This window comes from Tenrec ecaudatus, chromosome 12 (assembly GCF_050624435.1).
Source record: "Tenrec ecaudatus isolate mTenEca1 chromosome 12, mTenEca1.hap1, whole genome shotgun sequence".
NCBI lineage: Eukaryota > Metazoa > Chordata > Mammalia > Afrosoricida > Tenrecidae > Tenrec > Tenrec ecaudatus.
In genome coordinates, this window is record NC_134541.1 from 112,046,317 (window position 1) to 112,062,389 (window position 16,073).

General features: G+C 46.8%; 1 protein-coding gene and 1 pseudogene across 1 annotated transcript in view; one reads left to right on the forward strand and one right to left on the reverse strand.

The window, feature by feature from the left end:
- The first annotated feature begins 1,245 nt into the window (after positions 1-1,245).
- The window catches only part of BMERB1 (bMERB domain containing 1), an 89,289-nt gene continuing 74,461 nt past the window's right edge, over positions 1,246-16,073 (forward strand). Inside the window, exon 1 of the mRNA XM_075563715.1 lies at positions 1,246-1,348. Within this exon, the coding sequence (XP_075419830.1) occupies positions 1,246-1,348 (103 nt within the window). The remainder of the gene's footprint in view (positions 1,349-16,073) is intronic.
- The window catches only part of LOC142422252 (L-lactate dehydrogenase A chain pseudogene), a 35,307-nt pseudogene continuing 20,815 nt past the window's right edge, over positions 1,582-16,073 (reverse strand).

Below are 16,073 nucleotides of genomic sequence, written 5' to 3' on the forward strand. Positions count from 1 at the left end.
TTTGAGCCCCTGTTGAAGCCACGGTGTCAGTCCATCACCTGGAGGACCTTCCTCTTTCCGCTGCCCCTCCACTTTGCCAAGTACAAGAGCCTTCTCCAGGCACTGGTCTCTCCTGAGAACATGTCCAAAGTATGTGAGATGGCATCTCCTCATTCTTGCTTTCAAGGAGCACTGAGTTGTGCTTTTTCGATGGTACTTTGGCAAGAGTCTTCGGCAGCACCATAATTCCAATGTATCAATTGTTCTTTGAACTTCCTTATTTAATGTCCAACTTCCACGTGTGTCTGAGGAAATCAAAGATGCCATGGCTTGGGTCAGGCGCACGCTAGTCTTCAACGTAATGTCTCTGCTTTTCAACACTTCAAAGATGTCTGGTGAGGTAGTTTTGCTCAATGGAATGAATCGTTTAATTACTTCACTGCTGCTGCCCTGAGTATTGATAGTGGATCCGAGCAAGACAAAATCCATGACACCTCCAATCTTTTTTTCCAGTTCTCATGATGTGACCTATTGGTCCAGTTGGGACAATTTTGTTTTTGCTTTGAGTAGTAGTTCTTGATCTTCATAAGCAAGTACCTCAAGTCGTCCTCATTTCGACAAGCAAGGTGGTGTCATCTGCCTCCCTCAGGTTGCTACTAAGCCTTCCTTCAATCCCCAGGCCACATTCTGCTTCATACAGTGCAGCTTCTTTGATGACTCGCTCAGCATACGGATTGAAGAAGGATGGTGAGAGGATACAAGCCTCACGCACACCTTTCCTGATTTCAAACCTTGCGGTATTCTTCACTTAGACACACACACACACACACACACACACACACACACACACACACACACACACACACAAATCGCACTCACAGCCCTGCAGCCCACAGATAGATCACGGGCTTCCTGCAGAGCGAACAAAGTACAAAGGCATCCAACAGAACAAAACGCTTTCCTCAGGCTCTCGTTTGGGCAGGGGGCTTGTCCTTAATGCCCTTTGCGTTGATTTTATTTTAGTCGTTGCCCCCTCTCTCCCTACCCAGCCCCCAAGCTTTTCCCAAGCTTCCATTGCGCATGTGCCCTGCATCCCTCCCCCTCTTGGGTACCAGTTGGTGCTACTGGGCACTGGCAGCGGAAGAGACAGAGCAGCGTCATAAGCGCCCGGCCCCCTAAAACGCTGCTGACTGGAGCAGCCTCGCTGCGGGCGCGCAGTGGGGATGGAGTAAGGGAGACCCATCGACCTTCCTGCGGGAATCCGCGATGGAGTTAAAGCCATCCCTTTCCACCCATCTGGAAGCTGAGAAACCTCTGAGGTGCTATGGGGCGGTGGAGGAGACAGCCTGGAAAGCAGAGGGGCTGAGAAGTGAGTACCTGGGGAGCCTGGGCCAGGCATTCAGGTTGCTGAGTGCCCCAGCAAGCCGAGGAAGCGTCCGCAGCCGAGCTTTTTGCGTTGCGGGTGGGGAGGGGGTGTTGGGGGGGGTAGGGGGGTGTTGGGGTACGCAGTGCCGCAATGACGGGCCCCTCCCCGTGGGTTGCGCAGGGAGGGTCGGGAAATCGTAAAGCAAGCTAAACTGGGAGTCTGGGGTTTCCGATCCACTAGTTCGCTACCGACCCGGAGAAGTAGGGTCTCTCCTGCGGCCGTGGGAACAGGGTTCTCTTGCAGCCGGGAGGCGCCTGTCCTTTGAAAGCGCCCCCGTTCCTGGAAAGCGGGGAGTGGCCACTGGTTTACGGGACATGGGGATCCGGTTGCATCTGAAACCCCGAGCAAGGGCGGCTTAGATCGCCGGAGGGGTGGGTATAGCGGTCAGGGCAGGTTCCCCCTGCGCGCACGTTCTCCTCGACGCGATGGGTCCAATCTTGGAATGCATTTCCGAACCGGACAGGCTCCGTTTGCCTAGGCTCTGTGGCTTCGCGGTGCCAGGATCTTACCAGCGAAACGAAGGATTTTCGTGTTTCCTTCGAGGGACGCAGCAGTTGAGACCCCGACCCTCACAGCGCAGATGCAGGTTGGCGGGCACTGGAGTGCCCCGAGTCCCCTCTACAGAGCCATGGGCTCCCCAGCTGCCCCGGCCCTGGCACTGCGAGTCCTCGCACAAAGCCTCCTGCAAACCGGGAAAGACAGACTCAGAGCGCTTTGCAGCTCCCCCTGCCTGGCTTCCAGGTAACTGCTCGGCGCTCTCACCCCTCCGACCCCCAGCTGTGCTGGGCCACACTGTTGTGAATGGATCCTTTGCAGGGCCTCTTCCAGCAGGTAGAAAATTGTGTTTGTGCGCGCGCGCCACTCCTGCGCACAGATGCGCATTCTCCAGCCCTGCCGTCAAAAATCCAGTCTTCCTCGGATGGTTCTGCTGTACTTGGTTAATCACAGTCCCATGCTTTCGGTAGGTTTTCACCTTCCACCTGGTCTCATAGCATGCACGCGAGTCCCTGAGTAACACACACGGTTAAGCACGACACTCATAACCGAAAACTTGGCCTCTCAGACCCACCTGGGAACAGTGCCCACGAGATGGGCTTTTGGAAAGTCGAAGTCTTGAAAACGCTACACAGGAGGCTGCCATGCTACTAACAGCAATCACAGCCACACCCTGTGCTAAGAAACGCAGGCTCACATTCAATCTGCACAACCCCTCTCCCCCCCCCACGCCCCCCCCCCACCCCCCCACCCCTCATAGGAGTTTTAGGAATTCCCTTGAACAGATGGTAAAAGAGCTCTGGGGAGCAGCGGTTAAGGACAAAGGTGGGAAACCCTGTGAGGTTTGCCTCTATAAGGATGGATAGCCTTGAAGGCTCACAGGGGGAGGTTCTACTGTCCTATAGGGTGTCTAGGCATTGAATGGCAGTGGACATCTATTTTTTGTCTTGTTTTTGCATTAATGAAAACACTGGGGCTTGTGAGGTGAAGGGGTAGAGCCAGGGATTGAACCCAGAGTGCCTGTTATTAATCGTGAAGGTTTGTTGCTTTCACACTTTTCTGGAACCTTCCTGAGTCTGTCCTTGTTTTCCTCTGTGGTCACAGAGTGACATTAGAACTTAAAAGAATATCACGGTAGAAGCTGAATTGGGATCATCCCTGCCAGGGATGTGAGTTTAGGCCCATTTCTAAGTATCATTTGCCTCAAAGGAATCCAGGTGGTGCAGTGATTGAGCCTTCAGCTGCTGACTGAAAGGTGGATGGTTCAGAAAGCTGTGCCGATCTGCTCCCTTAAAGATATCTTTGAACCTATGGGGCAGTTCTCCTCTGTCCTGTAGGATCGCTATGAGTCAGACTTCACTTCCCAGCATCTCATTTGCGGTTTTGTTTTTTTCTGCCTCCATTTTCTGAAACTCAAGACAATGATAGTATCTAGCTTATAGCTTCCTTATGAATATTAAGTAAGAAAATATGTTTGGAGGTCAAGGTAAGTGCTCAATATCTACACACTGCTTCCTTTATCTTATTACTCCACGTAAAGAAAGAATCTGCTTTTTCCCTTTGCAGAGATTTTAAAAAAGTCCACACTATAGACTGAAACAGCAATGTTGGGGAACCCCCTAGCTGGGGAGTCCATTTCTTTAAAGAATGAAGTTGGGCTTTAATCGGGATTGCACTGTACGTAGAGACTACTTTAGATAGTACTGACCTTTTCACAATATTAACGCTTGCTATCCATGAATGTGTTGGTGCCCTGGTGCCATAGAGGTAACATGTTGGGCTGCTGCCTGCAAGGTCGGTAGTTTGAAACCACCAGCAGCTCCTCACGGTAACTACAGGGCTTACGTTCTTTCTTTTTGATTTAAGATGAACTTGTTTGTCACTAAAGATTCCGTTTTACTTTTCTTCCTTTCCTCCACCAGAATTTTAACCATTCGGCCCACTATGTAGGTCGAAGCATAAGGAATCTGGAGAGTCTTATTTTTTAAAGAAACATACAGTATATATTTACACAGCCCATCTGAAATCAACAACAATATCCCATTAAACCCTCTATTTGTTGGCTGTTTCTCACCCCCATCGGCCCCACACCATTCTTCCTTACTCAATATCTTATCCCTCTTCCCGTTCCCACCCCCATTCCTGGTTGCCTCATAAGGGCTTTCTACTCCCATTAAGAGTTAATATCTCAAAATCCCACTGGGGCACTTCTATCTTGTCCTCTATGGTCGCTAGGTGCCAGAATTGACTCAAGGACATGGAGATTTAGTTTTAGTTTATGGGGTCACTATGTGTTAGAATCACCCAATGGTGGTGAGGTTGGCTTGGTTGTAGAGACCAGTCTTTGAAATGTGTAGTATCAACGATAGCAAAGAAGGTCCTCAAGGAGATACGTTGGCTCCGTGCTTGCAACAATGGGCTCAAACTTGACAAGTGTGAACATAGCACAGGATGTTTCGCTCTGTTGTGCAGAGAGTCACTGTGGTTGGAATCGACTCAATGACATGTAATAAAAACATAGCTTTTATAGGGAGACATGCTGGCATCGTAGCTAAGTGCTTGGTTAAGCCTGTTCCCCAGATTAAAGTATTTGGAACCCATTAACTGCCCACAGGAGAGAGATGCGGCACTCTGCTTCCACAAAGATCACCACCCCGGAGACCCCGAGAGTCAGTTCCAGTCCATCCTGCAGGGTTGCTTTGAGTCAAAGTTGACTTGAAGGCGGTGGGTTTTATTTTTCAGCTTTTAAATAGAAGATAGTTAGCCTAGCATAATAGAGTAATAAAGAGAGGGAGGTGTTTTTTTCTTTCAAGTCTTTGAATGGTAAATGAGGTGGGGGTTTGCATTTTGGATCAATAACTGTGTTCATCACTTTAAAGTACTAGTGAAATATCCCAAGCATCTTGGATTCACCTGCTCCTTGATTTGAAGTTAGGTGAGAAGCCCTCTGGCCTTCAGTTGCTTCATGGGTCAGGTGGGACTAATTATCATGACTGGTGGCGTACTGGGTTATTGGTTGGGCTCCGCAGCAGAAAGACACGACTTTCTACTCCTGTACAGAGTTATGGTCTCAGAAACCCACAGGAATTCGACTCCGCCGTGGAGGGTCTTTATGAGTCACAATTGACTCCATGGCACGGTGTGAGACCACTTCCAGCAACTGGGAAAGTGCAATGAAATAATATATATGTACTCACTTGACACGGTGCCTGGGATATTGTAAGCCCTTGACCAGTGCTGAACGGTTGTGGTCCTAGGGCATAGGGAATGATACCCAACAGTACTTGAAGAATTATTCCAAGCTTGCCTGTGACAACTTCTCCTTGTCTGTTTCTTTGTGAATTCCCAATAATGACTGTCCACCTCCCAGCCTTCCTATGGGTATGTGTGTGTGGACAAGGCCTCTGGATTCCTTGAAGACCATTTCGTGTTTTCTTATATAAGAAAGAAGGTAGAACATGATTGCCCCTGCTTCTGGCTGCACTTATCAGCTAACAGTGGTTGTTGATTTTTTGGTTTTGTTTTGCTTTGCTTTTTTAGTTGTTTGGGTCCCCAACCCCACCCTCCTTTACTCCGTTGGAAAATGTATCATGACACTTCAGTGTGGTTTGCGATGAAAGATTGCTTTCAACCAACTGCAATGAATTGAGGGAGGCACGAAGACAAGGTGCCTCTTGAAGAGCCAACTCTTATGAAAAAGTGTTGTCTGTTGTTGTGTCCATTTCTTCATAGACATTGAATGGCTCTTAAAGGGTGGTCTCGATTTTGGACAGGGGAAACTGTGGGTGAGTGGGGGGCAAGTGGCAGACTAGAGGAAATGCAATGGGAGGGGTAATTGCATCAGCAAAAGCATTAAGGTAGGAATCAATGTGCTATGAACACAGCCTTGGAATCAGCTCAGGCAGCAATCTTTATATAAGCCCAGGAGAGATGACTATTATTTAAAAGTCCAAGGCACACTGAGCAGCAAGCATGGCATTCAATTGGCCGGTGTTTCAGGTTTCATAAACAGTCCAGACTCTGGGAGACTGTGAATTGTGGTCAACCTACCTACTAGATTTCAAGGCAGAGTTTTGTGCTGGTTCCATGATTTGGTATGCTAATTTTATTCTTTCCATTTTATTTTTGTGGTCACATTATTAATTTTATTACAGAAGTCCTACGTGTACTTTAAACATGTCAACTTTATAAGAAATATAAAGATAAAAAGGAAAAGAGAATAATAACCCGCGCTTGCATCCCCTTTATTCACTGAACAAGCACGGTGCGCCTGCTTTGTGACCGGTCGTGTTCTAGGAGCGGTAGCTGTAAATAAGTAAACCAGAAAAAGTTCCTTTCCTCTTAGAGGTTCTTGGGAGTGAGGGTGTCAGAGGACACATATTCAGACAAACCAGGTAGCTCAGGTGTTAGTGTTCCTAGGGAGTTAACAGGAGAGGGATGTATCCTCAGCCAGTGGTAAGGAAATACTTCTTTAAGGTGATATTTTGCTTTGTAAATAGCAAAGATCCTTGATGGGTTAGAGCAAGGCTGAAGGACTTTCCCCCCCTGCACATCCAAGGTCGATTTGGATATTGATAACATCATTCTCGGGCCATACAAAACTATCAACTTAAAAAACTCTTCATGAACTCACCCCTAGTGGGATGGTGTGTGATATTAGTTGGTATTGTGGATTTGGGGGCTTTCTGTGGCCCTTGAGCGTTGTGTTAGAGGCAGAGACAGAGCAAAGGGAGTGGAACCCAGCGAGCGAGCGAGAGAGTGGAGATGGGTCAGTCTGGCCAGGCGAGGTGGCGTCTTGCATGGTGTGGGTTCAAGAAAATGCCTGGAGGATCTCAAGAACCAGAACAAGCCGTCAGCCAGTTCACATCTGTCTTCATTTTGAGTGTCTTTTAGAATATGTAAAAATCAATGAATATAATTGATGGTCCATGCTAGGTTATGTAAGAACTTCCTATATTTGTACACATTCCTGGGACGTAGTATCCCCTGAAAATGATCAACTGCATGTTTGGCATGTGAGTATTAAATAAGTTGGTAAGCAGTTTAAAATTTTTGTTTTAAGCCAATTATTTCACAAACAGAAAATATGGAAAGTATTAAAATGTGAGAGAAAGAAAGGTCTGGATATGATTCCTATTGCTGAAGAATCTGAAGAGACCTAAGCCAGTGTGATAGTTAAGTCTTGTATCAACTTGGCCAGGCCAGGATTCTGTTTGGTTTGGCACTATGTCCTCCCCCATAAGATGCAGGGCACCGCCTGTGGAGGTCTCATTGGGGGTGTGGTCGATTGGATAGCTATAAAAGAGATGCCCGTGGAAAATTGGCTCTCTCTCTCACCTTCCTTTCTGCCTGGATCCTGTGTCTTTTGGGACATGTGCCAATGGTTCATGACACTGCAGGACAATTCTGGCCTACTGTAACATCTGATCTGCCAATCTGTCTCTGTCTCTACTGGCCTCTGATCTTCTGGCTTCCCCGCCCCAGGCAGCCATGAGAGTCAAGATGAGCTTCCGGTGTAATATCTGACAACCAAACAGGGCCTCACCACTTCTTTAACTTAGCGTGCCATTTTTCTTGATGTCAATGTCACCCTTCATATACATATAGACTTGTCACCAGTTTTGCTTCCCTGGAGAACCCAACCTAACCCAGCCAGAGACCTGGGTTTTTGTTTCCAAAAGGTTAACCTTGGCTCCTAAATCAACACCAGACCAGTTGCCATGGAGTTGGTTGTAACTCATGGTAACTCCGCACGGGGCAGAGTAGCGCTTATAAAACCAGCCTATGAAGAAGCACTAAATAAAGGTGAGAAGACAAGATGGACTATTACTGGGAACTCCGGGGAGGCAGATGGGCAGATGGGCAAGTTTTCAATAGATGCACACAGGGAAGAAGGACATTTCAGATGAGCTCCCAGCCCAAGGTAGGGAAATCCCAGAGGCCACGCACCAGCCTTCTTCCCTCTTGGTACAAGGATTCTGGTTGGCACTCCCACCATGGGATGTTGATTCGTAAACCACAAGATTCTGGGTCTGTCTGGTTGACTCAGGTGAATCTCCTGTTACCAGGAGAGCCTGGTATGTTGGGAGCCAGCACAGCGGGAGACTCAAGTTCTGTAGCCTTTCAGAACAGCATGTGCCCAAATGCCCCCAAGATGCTGTTTCTCACCTGTCAGACTGTAAATTTGAAAGGAGATGGTGTTTTGAAAGGTGATGCTGTATTGGGAGCGAGGCAGAATAAGTTCTGCTTAGAATCAGAGTCTCTGATATGGTGAAAACGTGTGGAATTGTTCACTACAGATTAGTAAGCACAAGTAAGCCCGTTCTTGGTGTGCTTCTTGGCTAAGTCAATACCGGCCCCTTGAGAAGGCAGGAGACAGTGGGTGGCCGTGTGTTGGTTACCAGAAGGCGCTCTGAGTCAGAGCCTTTATTTTGAGGCCTGGCTCTGCCACATCCTAATGCTGCACCTGGCATGAGTCATTTACCCTCTTTTGTTTTGGTTTCCACGTGTATAAAATGGTGACAAGGAGCCTGTCGTTAAGCACTCAGTTGCCCCGTGGAAGGTGGGTTCTTCAGATCTACCAGTTGCTCCCCGGGAGGAAAATGTGGTCATTTCATCCATGGAAGCCCTATGGGACAGTTGTGCTCTCTCCTATAGGGTTTCCGTGAGTCAGAATGGACTGCACGGCAGTATGTTTCTTTTTGTTTTTGCAGGGCATGGGCATCTCAAGGGTGATGACAGTAGTAGCTACATTAGATTACTCTGAGAATTCCAGGAAACACAAAATGTAAGTGCATACAATGCATGTAGTACAGGGGCAACATAAACTGAGGCCTTTGCTCTAAATGTATGTATGGCTGTCTTAACACTGATGGTGACAGACACAGCAAAAGGTCAATTCGACTTAATACAGTGATGCGAGTAAGCAGGGTGCAGACTATGGGGCACAGAAGAGGGGCTTAGCTCATTCTGATGGTTCAGGAGAAACTTCCCGAAGGACAGAGTCTTGATGAAAGCGTGAGAAAGCATTGAAGGAAGGCCATGCATGCAAGGACCACTAGGTGTGAAGGAAATAAAAATGGGAATCTTGATGAGCTACCACTGTACCGCCACTAAATAATAAAAAAGTAAAACAGAAAAACAATATTGCCATAGATTCAATCTGATGGTGAGCTCTGTCTTAGGCAATAGGAACTGCTCCATTGGATTTTCATGATGCACATTTTATGGACCAAGCCTTTCTCCTGTGGCCTACTTGGTGGGTCCCAAGTGCCAGCCTTTAGGGTAGTAGCCAAGCAAAGAAATGGACCATCCCAAGTTGTTGACGAGAACTGGAGCTCTCCTAAGACAACTTGTGGGACTGCCACGGGGCACGGCCACTTTGGAAAACAGCTCAGCAACTAAAGATGCTAAAGACCCCATGACCCAGCCATTCCACTCCAAGATATGTATTTACCCAAGAGAAATGAAATCTACAGCCCCACAAAGACTCACAACTACATGTTCATAACAGTTTCCTTTGTAATAACCCCAAATGGAAAATCAGTCTCGTGGTTTTTATGGAATGGAATGCTGGTCATCAATAAAGGAGTGAACTCCTGATACGTGCTAGACTATGGATTCATCCCAATGGATAATCTTAAGCTAATGGACAGGAGCCAGAGCCTGTATGATTCTATTCATACGAAGTTGAAAAAGAAAAAAGGGGGGAAAAATCCTAATCTGGAGGAAGGGATAATGAATTGATTTCAAAGGGCCATGAAGAAACTTTTGAAGTTGGTGTATGTAATGGTTAGGGTTTTTTGGGTGTGCCAACTTGGCACCTGTAAGAAGATAAGGGTAGAGTCTAGCCTGTTGATCAGGTGACATCCCGTGGAGGTGTGGCCTAGATATCAAATGGGATGCTTTCCACCTTGCTCTCCCTCTGTGTTGGTTGGTTGGATCGTCATGCACAGGCTCGTTCAGCTGCTTTGCTTCTCCCAGTGTGTTGTGCCACCTCTGGGCTGTCTCATCATGCTGTGCGGTGCCACTCCGCACCGCCTCACCGTGCCGCACCACCTGTGGGCCGATTGGCCACACCCTGACATCCTGCATCTCCAGCCAGTCCCCTTGCCTGTCATGCTGTGAGAGTCCACCGTGACTTGCTTTGCCACCCTGTGCCACTGGCCTCTGCGATGCTTTACCACCCCTCACCACTTCCTCCTTTCTGCTTCTTTGTCCTTGGGACCTAGTGGCTATGAGTTGGAAAGAACTTCACTATATCAACTGACCCATAAAAGTGAGTTGGAGTGAGCTCTCTGTACTGGCCGGTGGGCTACTTTGCTGTCATAATTCCTTTTCACTCTATAAACGGTTCCACTCATATGTACTCACAAGTGTCCTGGTGTTGCTTCTCTCGAGAACCCTGTTTAAAACAATATATGTTCATGATCTTAATTGTGATGATAGTTTGTGGAAGTATAGCTATGCCAAATGTATCCAATTAAATGCTTCAAATATGCATAGTTGATAGTGTGGCAGTTATACCATAAGAAAGCTGTTCAGAAATTAAAGAGAAATATTAAACATACAATTGTAATACATATGTTGTTATATGGTATCGAGTCAGTGTCAACTTATGACAGGCAGCCTGATGTACCGCAGAACAACACACTGCCATCCTCCTGATTGTTATGCTTCAGCCCCTTGTTGAAGCCACATTGTCAATCAGTGTCATGGAGGAGATTCCTTTATCCTGACGCTCTACTTTACCAAGCACAATGTTCCTCTCCAGGGATTTGGTCCCTCCTGATAACATGTTCAAAATACATGAGGCAAAGTTTCACCGTTCTCATTTCTGAGAAGCATTCAGCCCATGGTATATTCACTATTCTTCACCACTGTAATTCATATGCATTCATTCTTCTTTAATCGCCCTTGCTCATTGTCTACCGTCCTGTGTCTATGAGGTGATTGAAAAGACTATGGCTTTGGGCAGGCACACCTTAGTCCTCAAATGGACCTCTTTGCTTTTTAACGCTTACAGAGAGGTCTTTCACCGCATATTTCCCCAATGCAGTCTCTCCTTGCATTTGTTCACTGCTACCTCGATGGGTGTTGATGGCGGATCCAAGTAAAACGAAAGCCTGGACAACGTCCTTTCTCCTTTGCTTATTCTGTTGCTGCTGATTGGTCCGGTGGAACTTTTAGACGAAGGTGGACCCAAGAATAAAGGCCGGGTGATCTGCCTACAAAAGTCAGCCAATGACAACCGCATGGGTTGCCGTCTGAGCCACAATTGATCACCGGGCAGGGGCAGGATTGGCTCCGTTATACTTGGGGCTGCTGTGGGCTGGGGTCTCCTCGGTGGCAATGAACAACACTGGCACACGACTTTCCCACGGTTAAGGAGTCCCCCAAATTAAAGGATGCACCTCGTGTCTTAGCTTTCCAGAACTGCCATAGCAAACGATCACAGAGCGAGTGGCTTTAAAGAACGGAAAGCTATTGGCTCACAGTTCTGGAGACTAGGACTCCCAGCCAGGCTATTGATTTCGTCAATTCCTTCTGAGAGCTTTGAGGGACGAACTGTCCCATGCCTCTTTCCTAGTTTCTAGAGGCTGCTGGCAATCCTCAGCGATTTTGTTGTTGTTGTTACTTGTAGATAGATGCCTCTTCACAGAGTGTATTCCATGGATGTGACTCTGCCTCCATGTCTGTTTTCCCACTTTAAATGATAACCCTCTGAAGGAATTAGGACCCACCTACTATGACCTCAGTAACCGAGAGCATTTTCCAAACAGACTATATTTCTAAGCAAAGTTCAAGTCGCAGTTCAGGGGCTAGAATTTCAACGTATCTTTGAGGGGGGTGGACACAATTCAGCCTATAACAAACAGGACAAAGTAATCCAATATAGTTCCACTCAATCGAGGTTAACTGGAGGTATGTTTGCTTGATCACACACAGACAAGTGTATCTGGACTCTGTAAAACCCAAATTGTGAAACGACTATAATGCATAACATTCATTCATTTTTCATTCCCCAATAAGTCTTCCATTCACTTATCCTCTCATTCCTGACTTGTTAAGTACACGTTCACTGCTTCTCTTCAGTCCTATGATCACAGCTCTGGGGATGTTCAGGGTGCACATGAGGCTCACCCCCAGCGCCTGCTGAGTTGAGCCGGAAGGTCTAGTTGGACCCCAAGGAGACCAAAGTCCGCGTTCCTCAGCAAATCTGGAAACTGATCAAAGGCCTGGTCAACCCAGACCCATGACTGTCCATTCTCATGCTTGCGGTCAGAGAAATAACTCAGTCCACGGGAATGGCGGGCATGTGAGCATTTGTAAATGAAAGAGTACTGCCAATGCTCAAATGCCCAAGAGCGTGGCCATGAGAATCCTGTACCAGCTGTCAGCAAACCCATGAATCTGAGAAGATTGGCCCCCACATGTGTCACAGCCTGTACCTGTAGGCGAAGGGGAACTTACTCAAGGACGAGTGGATGCTCATGAAGCCAGACAAGGCTTGCAAGATACACATGGTTGGCCAGGCTAATACCTCAAGGTCTCAGACCCAGGTAGCACTCGAGTGTCACGAGGCGTGGCTTGAGGACAAGAAAGAGATAAAGATCCTGTCCAAAGAGGACGAGACCAAAATATAAAGCATGCAGTGGCCTCATCAATTATCCAGGTCAGCCATTCCACAAAGCAAAAATAAAATAAAAACAAGCTAACAAAACCACATGCACTCTTGGCCTCTGATATGTCACATGATATGCTGAGGTCTTCCAAGGAAAGTAGTGCTTTGAGTAAGACATACACACTCTCTCTCTTCAGATGATTTATGGACTAGGGGGAACAGTCCTTCTTTCAATACTGCAGAACAAAGGGACCAAAAGGTGGCATATTCTTCTTCTTCATTCTATGTAAAAAGAACTCAGAACATCTGTTGATCCCATGTTCCATTGGCTAAATGTTGTCAGGAAACTAATTTGGTTGTTTAATTATAGACATGACTACTGACAGCTGAGAAGAGGGAATCTCATGGGTTCAAGCCAACTTTTACAGGCTAATCTGAGCTCAATTATTTGATTTTGCTCCCTACAAAGAGCACAAACACAGAGACCCAGCCTGCCCCATTAACTCAGAAGTCTGAATACCCCGTGTCTATCAAACCTTCTCCAGGAGAGACCTGCCTTCTACCCTGCTGCCCCTGTACTTGGGTTTCCAGTAAAGTCTGCTGTGGTAGTTACATAGTCCTGTGTCAACTTGAGGGTATTAAGAGTGAGGAGGTGGAGTCTAGCCTGTCAATCAGGTCACAGCCTGATGATGCCTCCTTGTGGGCGTGGCCTCCTCATGAGGATTCTTGGAACTCTCTCTCTCTCTCTCTCTCTGCCTTGGTCTTCCTGTGGACAAGCCATGTGGAGACTTGCTGAGCTCACCCTTCCTGTTGAGGATCTGCACTCCCACACTCAACTGGAGGAGCCACGTGGAGACCCTCCCCAGTGCTGAGAGGCTTCCACCACCAATGAATGGATCCACAAGACTTTCCACCCATGAGCCTGCGATATTCCACCATTTGGCATCACTGCATGTGCTGTGTCTGAAGGGGAATTTATGGACTAGTGTCGGGCATTCCCGTTACTATCGGACGTACGGTCTTGATCTGGACTGGGCTGGGACGTTTTCTTAATGTACAATTACTCTTAGCTATAAAACTCTTTCTTATTCACATATGAGTGTCTCTGGAGTTGTTGCTCCAGTCAACCCGGTGTAACTCATTAACGAATTATTCTTGTAGGCTTGTCCATTAATTTGGGGTGACAATGGAGTAATGTTGTATGACAGGAGCTGATTAGTCTTTTTCCTCTCTCCACATCACGGGAACTGACCTAGCTGAGATAGGGCTTCCCCGTGAGAGTTGTTTTTAAGATGTACGGATAAGGGGGTGCTATATGGTTCACGAGCTCTAGGCACACATAATGGCCCATTGCCTAGGAAACTAGATTCCAAAATGAGGTGATTTGAGAACAAGGGCCTAGAGAACAAGGGCCTACCTTTATCATGGTGTTTATTTTTATAATAATGGTTTCATACAATAATTGTCCTTTGGTGATTGGCTAATTTCATTAAGCACAATAGATACTAAGTCCTTCCATCTCATCTTTTTGTCTGGTTTTATCACTATATTTTAGGGATGCGCCGTATTCTACTGCGAGTGTGTGCAGAATTTCTAGATCCATTCTTCTTCTGGGCATTCGGGCTTTTCCTGGCTTCTTGGCATCGTGAACTGTGCCGCGATAAACACGGGAGAGCTTACATCTGCTCGTGTTCCGTCTTTTTCTTCTTTGGGGCCTAAGCCCAGTAGTGGGATTGCTGGATCCTATGGGGTTTCCATTTCCAGGTGTTTTAGGTAGTGCCATCTTGCTTACTATAGTGGCTGTACATGTTTGCAAGCCCACCAGCAGTGCATAAGAGTTCCAGTCTCTACACATCCTCTTCACCATTTGTTGTTTTCTGTTTTTTTTTTAAATTGGACTATCACTGTGGATGTGGCGATATTTCCTAGTTTTGATTTGTATCTCCTGAATGGCTAGTGATTTTCATGTGTTTGTTAAGCACATGTAATTTAATTTTCATTGCAACTTCATAAAATAATTCTTGTTTACCCTTAAAACAAAAACAACACATGTTAGAAAGGCAAGGAGTAGAGCGGGAGAATTACTTGCCCGTTGCTCAGCAAAGAAGGGATTTGAGCCCAAGAATGCGTACAGTAGCAGTTCACGTGCCACACTTCCACATGTGCTGAATTCCACCGGCATACACTATTTGAAACCAGCAAAGGCATCTGGAATTGTTTGCGGGGATTTGGGTCTGTCATCTATTTATTATCGTCCTTTTATAGGATTGTGTCACCTTACTACAGCACTGACTTTTCTCATCCAGATCCTACTTGCCAATTTTCCTCCTGGCGCATCTTAGGCTTGGAGAGCCAGAGTTCTGCAGAACTCTGGTCTCAGTGATAAACCTGGGAAACAGCTCTTTTTCCTCCCTGTGTTTAGATCCCTCCTTGGTCCAGAAAAAATTTCAATAGCTGGAAGCCAGAGAATTAGCCAGTCCCTACTCCACAGGTGAAATGCTTTTAGCGGGTAGCTTTAAAAAATCAACACCATTTCACCAAGAAACAAATGTGTTTAATGATTTTCATTTGGGTTCCATTTGGTGAGCCATGTCACCTAGCCCTGCAGGATCGACCCATCTTCCTCCTGTTTAAACACATCCCAGGAGCACTCTTGGTCACAGGGAGTGCCAGTGACAGCGAAATGCAGCCCAGCAGGGGCCCAGGTGGGTCCCAGCAGCTCGAGAGATTCATTTTCCTAGGGATCAGTTTACCTTATGGTAGGATTTATTTCTCGAAGGCCTTTTTGCCGGGTTAGGGGTAGGACAGCATTATGCACTTTCTTTCTCAACTGAAGTAGAACGAGTTGGACATCCACATTTGCTGGCAGTGTCCTCCTCCCTGTTTGCTCCTGGTCTTTCATCGAGGTTTATAATTTCACAAGATAATTTGGGACAGTGGTGTCTTAAGGTGATTAAATATATCAACGCTTAAGTTGGAGTCAGGCTGTTTGGGTTCAAAGCTCACTTCTCCCACTTACTAAGGGTTTGGCTTTAGGCACGTTCTATAACCTCTGGGCATTTATTGCACTTACCTGTAGGGATAATAGGAGTAGAACCAATAGGTAAAGTGCTTCGCTGCTAAGTGAAAGGTTGAGGGTTGGAGTTTGAAAGAAAGTCCTGGTGATCTGCTTCTGAAAACAAACCAACAGACACACACACACACTCTCTGAAACCCCTCTGCAGAGTAGTTCTGCCCATGGGATTGCCACGTGTCAGAGTCAGCTCAATGGCAACTGGCTTGTGGAATATTATTTACTTGACAGGGGCATTTTGAGGGGTAAGGCATGTACAATATAAAACCCAGTGCCCAGGGAATCGCGGGATGGTATCAGTTTAAGTGTTTGGCTCCTAACTGACAGGTTGTTGGTTCAAGTTCATTGAGAGCAGCGCGTTAACATGTTGACAACGTGTTTGCTTTCAGTCCGACAGGCGCTGCTGTCCTCTGAGACACTATCGTACAGGCAGATGGGGCTTGGGCAGTCAACGAGAAGCACATGTGTCCATCTTG